Here is a 13,779-nt window from a genome sequence, read left to right on the forward strand (position 1 = left end):
GCTGGTCCCACTGGTGTCAGCAGGGTGCATGAAGGGCTCCGGGGCATGCGCCGTGATCGCTGAATCATCAGAGAGTGGCGTCACAGCTCAGTCACTGTCTTACGAACGTGATACGCCTGCAACCTCCAATCGTGTTTATAACTCATTGCAATTCTTAGCATTGCTTGAGTTGGAAAAGTTTATTTCAATGAACTTTCCAGTCCTTTAATGTGAAAAAATAGCAAAGATAGGTAACTAGGAAACATGAATAAACATAATTAAACATAAAATACTTGTAGTGATATAAGAACTGACCTCAGGCAATTAAAATTATTAATAGAAAAAATACTCTAGTGTCAAAACCCGAGCACATCAACATCATTCTCATTTGTGTAATCAGGACTAGTTTATATTTCCCGACAACCAAGTGAGAGGGAGTCCAAGTTGTAGCTTCTTGACCTTTTTCTCTTTGAAAAACAGGTTGAGATACTGTGTTAATGAAACAGGGAGTGTAAAGATACAGTTGTGGGGGGAGGCTGAAGTGCCTTTTGTGTATTGACCAACTGTGGACCTTTTAAGAAGTTTATTCTTTTCTAATATTGACTTTTTTATTGCTTCTCTTACAATTGCAATGGGGGAATTTAAGAGCCCCACAAACTACTTTATCATACAATTAGTTTATCAGTAAATTTGGACCTTGTGCATCAATCACTATAATGCATAACCTCCACTGAGACAGAAACCAGATGTGCGTGCTTCTGCTTTGCTCTTTGTAGTATCTACGGCATCGTTAGTGCCTATGCTATAGTTTAAATTGAATTCAGCAAAAGGCAATGGTCCTACCCCCCTACAAGCAGTCTGATACTGCTGCAGGGATAAATCAACATTATATTGATTGACAACTCTTAGTTGTACTATTTCTTACTCTTTCTCTGTCGCTGTATGGAATAGGGTGAAGTGTAATTGGTGTATGCAGAAAATAATTTTAACCAGTTAGGTGCAGGAAGAAGAGGCTCAATGTCACGGTGGGCATGCCACGGTGGGGACACCAAGAGGCTCGATGCACCGAATTCTCCCAGCTGAAATAACCAGAGACGTGCAGCTGCTCCCCACCGTGCAGCCCACGCTGCCGCACTCCTGCCGAGCACCACCAGGCTCTGGTGCCCACAAAGCCCAGCTGGGGCTTTGCACCCGTGGCCGGACAGCAGGCGTCCTGCAGAGAGAGGTGCAATGGGAGCAGTCGTCGTGGAGCGCCTGGGGACCTCTGATCCTTGCACATGGATTGGGAAGGCGAGGGCTTGTGGACACCTCTAAGCCCCGTGGGCATCCTGTGGAACAAGAAGTTTCGCTCTGACCAGGGAAGTGTCTCCCCGCGAGGATTATTGGTTGCTTCACAAACTAGTGCCACGTGGGCCCAACCTTGTGGGGCTCACTCATACAAAATTCTCCTTGAAGTCAATGTCTAATTGAAAAATATGGAGCCCAGATTGTACGTGCATTAAAATCCAGGCAGATCATTATTTACACTACTTTTTCATTTTCCCAGTAATCAAGCACTGGCTGGTAATAATCCCCCACGGGCTGATTATACCGGCAAGATAGAGCAGCTCTCTGACCACACCTCTTCCCCAGGAAGATCTCGGTACCAGGGCGAAAGGCAGCGTGTTCGCAGTGGAGCAAAATGGGAATTTCAGCGTACAGTTGTCTGGAACTGATGGTTTCCACGTTCTCAGCAGAGCAAAGCTGCAAGCGTGTACCACGGCAGTCCGTAACATGCTTCCTTTCCAGAATTAAAAAACTTGCTCTGATTGCAAGCAGACTCTTTCTGAACATGGGCTGTCTTCCTCGCTCCTGAGAGCCAGTCAGCAGATGCTTCGGTGTCTCTAAAGCATGACACTCGCTGCTGCTCATCTGCATGTCTAGTGTGCGAGGAGACGAGTCCCTCCTCCAGGAATAACATGTGTGCGGTGTATTACATTGCAGCTAATTAAAGTAGCCCCTGCTGCTGTTCAACTCGACTGGTAGATCATTCAAATATTTGCAGGCGTCGTCTTATGAACACAGAATATTAAAACTCTGCCGGCTTGGTCTTCTCACAAGGCAAAAAAGCAGCTTAAAATGTGCAGCCCCGGATGAAATCAGGCACCATGGTAATACAGTTGTACCTGGAAAGCTGAACGGTGTCATGGAAGGAAGTCCAAGGCTATAAAACAAAATGCATGCAGCAACTTGGCAAGTTCCAGCTACAATCCTCTGGTTTGAAACCATGCTCAGAGATCTGCCTTGCAACACCAGTGAGAGATACAGGGTTATACAGGTATATAACGACGGGAAAAGAAATGGCTGGTACTTTCCTAATGTCAGGATTTGAACACTACAGAGGCAGCCGAGCAGGACTGGGCCTGAAGAGCCCCCATTCTTAGCACCTACCTATCAGACAGCGAGAGCTGGGTGCGATTTCCCTGGACAAGGCTGCCAGCAGGGTCTTTGAGAAGCCACCTCTTTTCTTGGGAATGGACTGGCTGTGGTCTGGAAAGCGTGGTGACAAAGAGGTGGAACTGTCTTCCCCACTCGGGGACACTTGCCATCCAAACACGCGAAACCGAACCCCCAAGTGCAAGGAGGATGGTGTCCTGGTACCCGAGCATGGTTTTTAAAGAAGTTCTTAAAGCTGCAAAGGATATTAACCACCAAGATTGTTTCCCTTAATATATATTAAAAGCTGTTTTATATGGGAGGCCTTAGGTGTACTCAGATTTCAAACGCCTGGGATGTTTTACGACTTTACTGATCTCATAAATGCAGGTGTTTCATAGCAAAAGCACACGGGCAATCAGACCGTCTGAAGGCAGCAATGAGTTGCACACATTTCTCCCAGGAGAAATAAACGGGCGCGAGATGGATGGGCCTTGGGCATGGATTGCATCGAGAGGGCCCGTGGGCGCTGCTTGCCGTGCCCGGCTGGCAGAAGAGCCCGGCAGCGCCTGGCCCCGGCAGCCCCGGCGGGGAGCGTGCCACGTCTCTGTCTTTACCGAGATCGGATGGAGCCACTCAATCAGGGGCTGCCATTATTGCCTGCGCCGTGCAGTTTCCACTATCAATAATTCACCGGCCTTGCGGCGCAGGCAGGAGGGGCCCGGGGGGCCGGGGGCTGCGCACGGGGAGCGGGCATCGCGGCCGCCCCTGCCCGTCCCGGCGGGCGATGCCTCGCCCCGGCCCCGTCGCTGTCGCCGTCGTTGTCGCTGTCGCTGTCGCCGGGCTCGGGCAGAGCCGCCCCGAGCCGTGCGCCCGCTGCCCGCCTGCGGCAAGCCGCCGGTGTAGCGTTACCTGTGGCGCTCATTAATAAGCCATGCCTGCCATTATCTTGATTGCATTCCTAATGGGCCAGCCGCGCAGGGGTCAGCGCGGGAGCGACATTTACACGCTCCGCGCCCGGCGCCGTAAACCAACACCCGCCGGTGCGGGTCCCCCCCCCCCCCCCCCCCCCCCCCGCCCCGCTCCCCGCCGCTGCCGGCCCGGCCCCTCCGCGCCCTGCCCGGCCCTGCTCGGGGGGCGCCGGGGGGAGCGGGGGCCGGGCCGGGGGGAGCGGGGGCCGGGCCGGGCGGGCGGGGCGGGGCGGGGGCGGCGGCGCGGAGCCTTTAAGCGGGGCAGCGCGGGGCCTGCGGCCGCTGCCCGGAGGCGCCCGGCCGGGGGGCGAAGCCGCTCGTAGGGGTCGAGCCGAGCCGAGAAGCTCTCGCTCGGCGGGCGTCGGGGTGGGGGATCCGGGACCTGGGGTCCGTCCTGCCGCCCCTCGGGGAGCTCCGATGAGACTCGCGAGCCGCCGCCGGTGCCGCCCGTGCTGCCGGGGCGGCGGGAGGCGGCCGGCGGGGCCGGGCGGCGGGCCGAGGATGTGAGTGCCCGCTGGGGAGCGGCCGCGCTGAGTGTGGACGACGAGGTACGGGGCGCCCCGACGGGGGCTCGCGGGGCCGGGCCGGGCCGGGGGGAGGCGGGCGGCGGAGCCCCGCGCCCCTTTGTTCGGCACCTGCCGGCCCCGCCGCCGCCGTGCGGTGCCGAGCCCCGTCCCGTCCCGTCCCGTCGGGGCTGAGCGCAGCGGGCAGCGCCCCGACGGCGGCGGCGGCGCGGGGCAGGGCCGGGGGCGCGGGCGCTGCGCGGGCGCGGCCGTTGGGCGGCCGTTGGGCGGCGCGCGGCGCCCCCTGGCGGTGGGCGCGCAGCGGGGCCGGGCCCGGGGAACCCCCCGGGATGGGGCCGGGCCCCCGCGGGGCGGCGGGGCGCGGGCTCCGTGCCGGCGGCGGGGGCCGAGCGGTGCCGTCGGCGCGGCGGCAGGGGCGCTTCCCCGTAACAGCTGGCGGTGACGGGGCGCCCCGGGGCTGCTGCTGCCGCCGCGGGATCGATGTCGTTACTTATTGATGTTTCTGGTAACGCGCACCTAACGAGCGCGGAGGACGCGTCCCGGCAGTGCGCTTTACCGGGCCGGTGTCTGTGCCATCGCTAATTCCCGGCCCGATAAGTACGCGGTGAGAGCTGCCGGGGCACCCTGCGGGCTGCGGCCGGGCCCCGAGCAGCCTTGGCCCTGCTGGGCCTGCCCGGGGACTGCAGCCGGCTCGGCACCCCGGGGTGCGTGAGCCCACCTGCGCTGCCCCGGGGGGAGCGGGTGGCAGCCGCAGGGCCCCCCGGGGCACTGCCCAGGGGTACGGGTCCAGAAACCTGTCCCTGTAGGCTGCGTGCGCGTAGGGCTGTGCCAACCGACCCATCGCCTTGGTCTCGGGGCAAGGCAATGGCTGCGTTGGGAGTACAAAACAGCTTGAAGGAGCTGAGAGCGGTTTCATCTGTTTGCTTGCTGAGAAGAGGTATGAGGGGAGCCTTTCTGCAGGGCTCCGTAACTCACAACAATTTTCTGCTGTAGTACTACCACTTAATGTTCAGCCTCATTGAACCTCAGCTGGGAAAACCCATTTGTAAGTAGCATGCCTTCTGTTCGAATTGCCAGTGTGCTCTGCTTTCCAGAGCTGCAGAGTAGGATCCTGTTGCTGTATGGCTGTGAAATCAGGGTAAACCCGGTCAGAAGGATCAAGAACGCTTTATTTGAAAAATCCAGATGTAACAAGGGAGATAGGGGAGGAGAATGGGAAAGGACTTTTGTCTTGGAGGCTAAGCTGAAAAAGTTTAGTTTCAAGCAATGTTCTTTTAAGAGCATGCTGTAGTACTACATATGCTGGAGTACTATGAAACAGTGCACAGATGCAAGGGATCTCAAAGATTAATTAAGATGTGAAAGAATACAGTGGAAGAGGATGATCACTGCTTTTGCTTTAAAGGTCTGTGTGCAATGACAATGCTAACTGAGAGCAGCTGGAGTTAAAAGCCTGCTCTGGTACCTGTAGGGCTTTCTGCAACTGTTGCCCCATCGCTACCCCTAGGAAAACACAGCAAGCTGCACCTTCAGCTCAGCAGTAGTTCTCTGCCAGGGTGCAGGTATGAAAGCAGGTCAGGAGAAGCTCATGACTAGGAGACCATCTCATCATTTCCCTGCATAAGCCGGCATCAAAGAAAGAAACAACTTGCTCTACTGAGTGAACTGTAGAGCAAGTGTGGTCCTATCAAAAATCAAAAGTATTTCCTGTATCTGCCTTCCTGGCTCGTGTGAAAGGCTGAGATGTTGTTCTCTGAATGTGTCTTGTGCTTGCACTAGAAATCGCATGTTAGGCATTGTGTGAATTGGTGGAGGCTCCACTAGAAGAGGATATGTGCTTTGAATAGGTTAATTACCAACTTGTCTTGACCTGTTTGCAAGCATCTGTTGTGAGCACTTGGTTCCTCCTAAATAGCTAAATTGCTGCTGAATTAGGAAGCTCTCAATCACTTAGGTCAGTTCATACGCTGGCATTCTTGGTAATACTTAGCTGTGAACACCCTTGAAAAGGAAGCTTTGAAAAGCACTGACGCTCAGCTATTTTTGTGTATTGCCCAAGTGACGTGGTAACTCAATAACCTGCTGCCTTCAGTTCCAGGTGGGAAGGCGCTGTGTGTGACCGCACCTTTGTTCCCTGCTGTAGTCTGCTGGCAGGTGGCAGCGATGTGGCCTGAGCGAGCTGCCTGAAGGACAGGCAGGGATGGGGCTGGTAGGCTGTGCCCGCTGCCAGCTCACAAAGCCCATTGTTTCCTGTGCTGGCGCACATCCGTCAGCGTTAGTGCTGACTGCACGTTGTTTGGGGCAGGGATCATCTTGCCTGTCTTCTCTGTGTGCGTGCGGTCCTGGTCCCTCCAAGGACTCCTCACTGCTCTTGTAATGTAAAAATAAATAACAGATCTCGCTGGGCGCTAATGCTGGTGACTCTGTTACAGTGCCTTAAACTCGCATGTTATTAAAATAAATACTTAGGCTACTTGATTTGGAAACACTGGAATATACAGTAGCAGAAAAATCAAATGCGTTAACTTTGGAGATTCAAGAGTGTATTGGTAGGGTAGCCATTATATTATGGGCTACATGCTCCAACGTAATCTTAAGTTGGCCATGTTGCTTACAATTACAGGCTCTGAGCAGTCAAATAAGGAACACGTTTCATGAGCTTTCCAAGCTAAGCAGGTCAAATAGTCATAGACAGAAAGTGTAGGTGATCTGTAGGGTTGGAGTCATGTTTTCTCCTCTTCAGCATTCAGGACCTAATTATCAGTTGACAACAGGCAGGTGGAATTCAGCTGCTGCACCCAACTGTAGCTCTCAACATCTCATTGGGACAGCCTGTGGCATTGAAGATGCTGTAGATTTAATGTGATAGGCAGGTCTGGGCAACAAAAGAAAAAGCCAACCCTGTCTCAGACAATTTCTACCGCTTATAAATTGTGAGCGGAGGACTGGCTGGGATGGCGCTGATTTGAGATGACCATAATCGTTTCGTAACACTGATACTGGTGGTAGCAGAACAGCCCATTACAGTGTAATTTAGGCATCACAACTGGATACAGCTGTTTGAAGACAAGTACCGTGGACAACTAGAGAAAGCAGAAGGAAACTTCATTTAGTGAATTCTCATGCCCCAGTGACAGCTGCCATAAGGCTGTAGCAGTTGTATACTCCTCTCGGTAAGAATATTGTATTTTTCAGAGAAGTCAGTTTGAAACCAGTTAATTAGGACAGTTATTTCTGGCCGTGGCATTTGTACAGAACAGAAGGCATGATTGTTCTTATGTTTGTTTCTCTGAGTCCTTTGATCGGCTAGAAGCTCTCGATGCTTTACGCTATAAATTACCTCAATACTTTGGCAGTTCATTTCTTTTCTTGTGTACTTGGTTAGGAAAATGCAGAAATCCTTGTGACTCAGCTTCAGACTACTATAAATTATGAAGAAATGGGGGAGGGGGTCACACTTCAAATTAGGAAAGGCAGTTCTTGGAGGCTGGGAGGAATACTGGTTGCTAAATTTGAGATAAGCATCTCCTGGTATCTCGAAATCTGAGCAGCTACCGCCACCTAGAGCTGCATGACACAAACACGCCGCTATGGCCGGCTCTCCGTCTGCGCCTGGACGATGAAGATGAGTGGGGCTGCTAATCCCAGTTGGTCCTCCTTGGCAAAAGCCACTTGAGCGTGTGCATGAGCGCGGTGCTGAGCCCTGGGACAAGGGTGGTGCCTGCGAATCCTGTTGGGCGATGCAGGTAACGAGTCTTTATGTGCAGTCTTCCTTAGGTGGCTTAGATAGGTAAACAAGGAGGATCACTTTGTGTAAATTGTTTGTTGACTGAACTTCGCAATACACCTGAAGAAGTTTGTGAAAGTCAAATTGCTGCAGGTGCCAGTGAGACTTGGTAGCGTGTCCAAAGCTCTCACTGAAAAGGTGCGATGTAGAACTGGTTCCTTAAGGGTCTGCGCTGGCTCGTGGGGGTGCTTGTTTCCCCTGCTCCCTCAATGAGGTCTGTTTACTAGTGGGCAGCCTGCAATAGATGTTTGCTGGGAAAGAAAAGCTTCGGATATTCTTCATACATTGACTCTGCAGCAATTAGCTTTGTTTCACTAGACCCAGCATTTCCCAGTTTCAAAATTAAATATTGAGGTGAAACTAGATATGTGGGTATTTGTTGCTACTACAGACCTAACGATGTGGAATATGTTTTTTTGTATCTACTCTGCTTAGGTTATAGACTTGTTTTGAGCTCACAACTTTATATTTGTATGTTTTGTACACCAGTTTTTGGCAATAGGAGGCTCTGCATTTGGGAGAGCAGAATAAGCAGCATTGTTCCTTATTTAATTTGCCAGGAACTGCTTACAAGGAGAATCAATGTGCCTTTTTCATTCACCAAACTCATAATCTCATGTGCTGTTATTTCTGCTCGGCTCTTGCGGACACAATATGTTTTGGGGGCTCTTCATTATAACTGCTGGCTTAGGGCTTCCAGAACACCCCGTGAAGTAAGATACCCACCAGAACCAAACTTCAGTGGGAGCTGAGGACTTCCAGCTTGTAGAATCCTGAAAATGTAAGCCCTTGGTTGATAGTATGTACTGACTGTCTTCCCAGGTGATAGTTTTGGTAATTTTTTTTAAATATTTCAAATCTGCCTGTGTCAAGTATATCAGGATAAGGGCTTAGTGTGTGTTTTCTGAAGGAAATGAGTTTTGCTGTGGGAAACGGAGGAGCTGCGGCACATGACCATTTGCCATTCAAGTCAGGAGGCAACTGCAGGCTGTTTATATGAGGCTGTATGAGGGGAGAGAGCTTTCATACCAAACTAACACTGGAAAAACTACCCGTGGCTCACCTGGAGCTCAGCATCTAGCCTCTGCCTCTCCACTATAGGCACTGGGCTACAGTTAGGTTTGTAGTCCCTTATATATGTGTACCATAGCAGGAAGGTTCTGGCAAAAGATCAAAGTAGGAGAAATTCAGCAAAGTGCTGTTGTATGCTCTTTAATAACTCAGCATGCAAAAGACCTGAAGCATGTTGCTGCAGCAAAAGCTTAATTCTGTAACAATAAGAACAGGACTCAAGTCTTTTGATTTATTTTTTTTCTGAATCCTGTAGTATGTATCTTATAAAAGAGTTAAGCATAATCTTGTGCCAACCCTAGCACATATTATACCTTATCTAGCGTGATCAAAACACAGCTTTCTTTAAACATAACAGCTCCTGGAGAAATGCAGTTTTGTCTAGATCAAGGAATTAGAGGTTATGATCTCTGGATTCCTTAGTCCGTTATGCCATTTACTTTCTAAGCTTGGTGCAAAGTTTAGTATCCATATGGTTTAGTTTACCTTTCTTTACGCTGGGCATGGCTCTCTGTAAGTGTTCAGTACTTGATACACTGAAATGAAAAGGAGCAAAATCTAAACTTTATTCAAGGGCTGGATTAGCAAGTAAACCAACCTCCCTGTCGTCACAGCTGTCACCGCGCTACAGAGGTGTGTGGACACTGTCGGGATGAGCGACGGGACTTGTTTTGTGGTATTTCTACATAATTGTGCCTGCTGGCTGTCTGCATTAAGACTTGGATCTTCACTTGGTATATACATTCCTTTTGAGTTGATAATCCAGTTTGAGTTGTAAATGCCAAGAGAAAAATGTTGTTTGATAGAAATTTGTACTGCAAACCAGTGCAAGTCCAAGGGGGAAGCAAAGCCAGTAACAAGTCCAAGCTGGCAAGGGTGCCTTAACCAGAACCCGTGCCAGGAAACTGTGGTGGAGTAAGAGTTTGCTGCTGAACTTCGTGACTGCCCTTTATCTTTACAATGGGTTGACCCAAAACTAGAAATAAATACATCCCAAGTACTCAATTCTTGCTTTCCCAGATATAAACATAATGGCTTATGTCAATGTCATTATTTTTTGGCATCTAATGTTCTGTATCGGTGAAGAAAGGTTGGTTTTATTTAATGGGAGGCAAAGAAGGATGTTTAACATCTCACTACAACAGCAGGGTACTGGTATAGTGTATGCAGGTTGCTGCCAGTGAAATGGTGCACAGAAAGGACAGGCAGGTGCTTCTTTGTATCCAATCACAGAAATACAAATGTTATGTAATGTTTAGCCTCAAGCTCAAAAATGAGCTTCCCCCTTAAAGGTTAATGATTGGCATCTGAATTTAAAGCCAAGAACAAAGCTTGGAAGACTCATTTCAAGTCCTGTTCTCTTTATTTTGTATTAATGATTAATTTCTGCTGCCCCTGGTGCAAACCTTTTCTGCAATTTTAATTGTGAAAGTAGCAGTAATGCTCATGATGAGCAAGGATATTTTAAAAGGATAAGTCAATCAATTCCACATACCTCCATTTAAAAAAAAAAAAAGGATGGGGTGGCAAAACTACGATTTAGCAAGAAATTACTTAGAGGTCAATGCCTGCAGAAGCTGGCTGCCTCCAAGTCGGATGAGTGGAGATGGGACATCCTGAATTCCATAATCCTCAAACATCAAGTCATATCTGTTCTTAATCAATATTGTTCAACACAGGTATTGTTGGATATATTTTTTTCCTTGCTCTGACTCCTGTAACTGAGAATTTAAAAATCTTGTGCTTAGAAAGAGCAAATCATTTCACCTGCCTTTGGCTAATGAAAGGACAGCTGTGCAATGACAGCTAGGAAATGCAATAAATACCTTCCATGTCTCCTCTAAAGAAAACACTCTAGAGCAAATTTTCAGTTGCAAGGCACCACCAGACCTGTTAGCATTCAAGTCGTAGTCACTATAAAATGACTGAGGGGGAGCTGCCGATGTTCTGCATACCTTGTCATGTTCAGGCATACTGCCAAACGTGACGTGTGGTTTTGACTAGGACTGTCTGGAGCCATTTATATTTCTAACAAAGAAAATGCATTTGTGGAGATGACACTGCTGGTATACTGAAGCTAGGTTTTCTTTTTTCTCCATTTGATTGTTTTGATTGGGATGAGACCTGCTTCATTCCCTGTACAGGCCAAGCATCTTTATTATGAGCAGGCACGGCTTTGCTCATCTCCATTTTATGCAAGTTAAGGCTGACCTTTGGTTTCTGGCAAGCGGCCTGTTTTGTGTTTATAGGGCTGGTAAATACCTACTTGTGCAGCAGTAGTTTTTCATGGGAATAGGTATTTCCTGAATTTCATAGCAAATTTGTTCTGGCTAGAAGCAGCCTCTGGATGAGAGAGGAAGTTGTGCTGCATTTCACTTGAAGCCTCCTAGAGGTTTTAATGGTGAAGGATGTTTCTGCATTAGCACTATTTGCCTCCTTCTTGTTTTTTGTTATATAATGGTTGAGCCCACAAACTAGAAGCATGAGGCTAAAAGCTGAAGAATGAAGGAAGAAACAAAAAGCCATATGGCGACAGCAGGAGGTCCTGCCACCCCACCTTAGGCTCGTGACAACATGCCCTACATTTAACCTACAGTCAGGAACTAATTAACAACACAGATGGAATTGAGCTAGCATATGTATTTCAAGTAATACCCCTAAGGTTTTAATCAGCTGCCCAGCCTCTTTCTGGGTTACACATGTAAGTTGCCGTAGAGAGAGTTGCAAAATATTTGAATGATGCATATGGTTAAGGTAGCTCGTGGTAGTGGCTGGAGCGAGGGAGCGGGGGCTCCCGTGTTCTCCGGTTCAGCAGTGACTTGCCATGCAACCCAGGGGAACTTGTTCAGGCCTCTTTATGCTTAGTAGGAAAAGACCATTTCTGGGATGGTTCCTCCTCTCACTGAAGTGTGGTGAGATGCAGTGCTCGCAAACCACTCTGGAAGCTTTGATGGTCTGTTCCGTAAGAAAAGTAGAAGTGGAGGCTCAGCACTGTGAGTACCAGGTCTCTCTTCTCTTGCAGTGTCTTTGTGAGGTTTTTCAACCTCTCCAGAACTGCTGATCATCTCTGATAAGGCAGCATTGATTTTGGCTAGGATTGCGATTTTGAGGTAATCTATTGAGTTGTGCGGAGGTTTAGGAGAGGGAGAACAACTAGCTGTTTCCTACCGAGTCATTTCATGTTTCTCTCTTTCCTCCCCCCACTCCTAGCTATTTGAGGAGAGGCTCTCCTTCCCTGCAGGGCAGTAGCATCTGCTTATGTGAAGGGACAGGTACTGAAGTTTTAATAGAGGAATGTCTAATTACTGAAATCCCATCTATGAACCTACCCTTTGGAGCTTAAGGGCTCTTACAGCGAGGACTGTACACTGGCAGCAAAGCCACTTTGTTCTGTTGGGGGTGTGTGTGCATGAAACAAAACACCCAAATGTGGCATGGAGGGAGGTTGGATTGTGTTGGCCTGGATTTTGCATACTTTTGTTTATAGGCATGTCTGGGCTATTTGTGTGCTTATGTCGGAGGGGGAAGGGAGGAGCTAGTCTGCACACCTAGGAAACTTTTTTTTCTTCCTCTTGAAAGTGTAATTATTACCAAATATGCATGTATCCCTGAGGAATCCTGAGTGTGAGGAAGCTGTTTTACTCAAACCTGTCACAAGTTGTTCTGATAGAGCTATTAGCTATAGTGTTGGCCCCATCTGATTTTATAACCACATAAATGCTGGGCCACCTTCACAGCTGGTACAAATCTGTGAAGAGAGCACTGTGGATTGACATTAGGCAGTGACTCTGGACACCACAATCAGGTTCACTGGAATGTACTACTTCAATGAGCCCTAACAGTTCTCATGGAAATAGTTTCCTGTGATGCTGCAATCTATCTCTGCATCTAATGACTATATGAGAAGTCATCAGCCAGGTACATTTCATTTTTAACTGGGGGGATGGGATGGGACAACCCAATGTCAGTGCGTCATGTTGACAGAAATCTGTGTAATACTCCTCTGGGCAAGAGATTAGATGGTTATACAGCTGGGAGAAGGCATAAGGTTGATAAAAACCTGCAGTCTTGCAGGAAAAAAGAAAAAAAAAAGACTTTTTCCTGAAGTTCCACTACATGTTTGCACCTTGAGCAGGGTGACTACTGAATCCTGATTTCAGACACTTGCATCTTTGGCAGGCATACCACCACACTTCCTATAGTAATTCCTGACTTTTTTCCTCTACAAAACTTACGAAGTGGAAGCAACGATACATGGTGGTGTAAGTCTGTGGGTGTGTGGGTCCTAACTGGCTGGGCAACTGCTGCTGAGCCAGTGAGGCTTGCCCAGGGAAGGCTGGAGGAGGAAAGCTGCTCTGGGTGGTCTCAGCTACTTGCATGCCAGTTACAACATGTGACTGTGGAAGCAGTGCTGTCTGTGGAACTTGGATCCCTCTGAATCCAGTTGGAGCAGGCCCCCAGGTTTTTAGAATTGTGTTAGGGACAGAAAACCAGGCTTAGTGATTGCAGAGGTTTTTTCAACATGAAACCACGTGGTGGGAGGGGAGGGCTAACAACTCTAATGCTTGGAAATCTGTGGTATGCTGCTTTGTCCTAGTAAAATAACAGTGGTGAAGACATCACGTCTTTCCAAAGTGTTTTCAGTAGTTATGCTACTATATTAACATACCTTTGCAGCAACAATGCTATCTCCAAAGATAAAACAGTTGTCACAGCAGGACACGTGCAGGGCTGGTTGCGTAGTGAGATGGATTAGACTGCTAACCCATCCAATGGCATTGATGTCCTCAGTAAGTTAAAACTCTTCATTATTCCATTTATGTAGCTTGAGGTGGCTTTGTGAACCTCCCCCCCCCCCCCCCTCCAAAAAAAAAAAAACCTGCTCCTCGTCTGGTTGTCCCTGTGTTGTATAACTTTGGACTCCAGAAGGTGCTCCTCTGGTACCTCAGCAGAAGCTCTCATGCCTCCTCTGTGTATGGAGGGTATTTCTGTGGAGGTGCTGTGTTAACAACGGGACTCAGCATGTGTTGAG

At 49.1% G+C, this 13,779-nt stretch overlaps 1 protein-coding gene across 7 annotated transcripts in view; it reads left to right on the plus strand.

Annotated features, from left to right (window-relative positions):
* BDNF (brain derived neurotrophic factor) overlaps positions 1-13,779 on the plus strand; it is a 39,103-nt gene that overhangs the window by 13,605 nt on the left and 11,719 nt on the right. The window contains exon 1 of one of the 7 annotated variants that reach the window (XM_080593645.1): positions 3,634-3,913. The exons of 1 other annotated variant lie outside the window; for it this stretch is intronic. Coding sequence is in view for 1 of the 6 variants with exons in the window: in XM_080593643.1 (XP_080449769.1) it covers positions 7,630-7,635 (6 nt within the window). In the remaining 5 variants the exon portion in view is untranslated. Of the gene's footprint in view, positions 1-3,633; positions 3,914-4,320; positions 4,487-4,531; positions 4,935-4,987; positions 7,063-7,132; positions 7,636-13,779 lie in introns of those variants that run through there. 5 more of the 7 variants (XM_080593649.1, XM_080593646.1, XM_080593647.1 and 2 more) reach the window with 5 other exon arrangements.

Source organism: Anser brachyrhynchus (assembly GCF_964034855.1).
Source record: "Anser brachyrhynchus genome assembly, chromosome: 5".
NCBI classification, from domain to species: Eukaryota; Metazoa; Chordata; class Aves; order Anseriformes; family Anatidae; genus Anser; species Anser brachyrhynchus.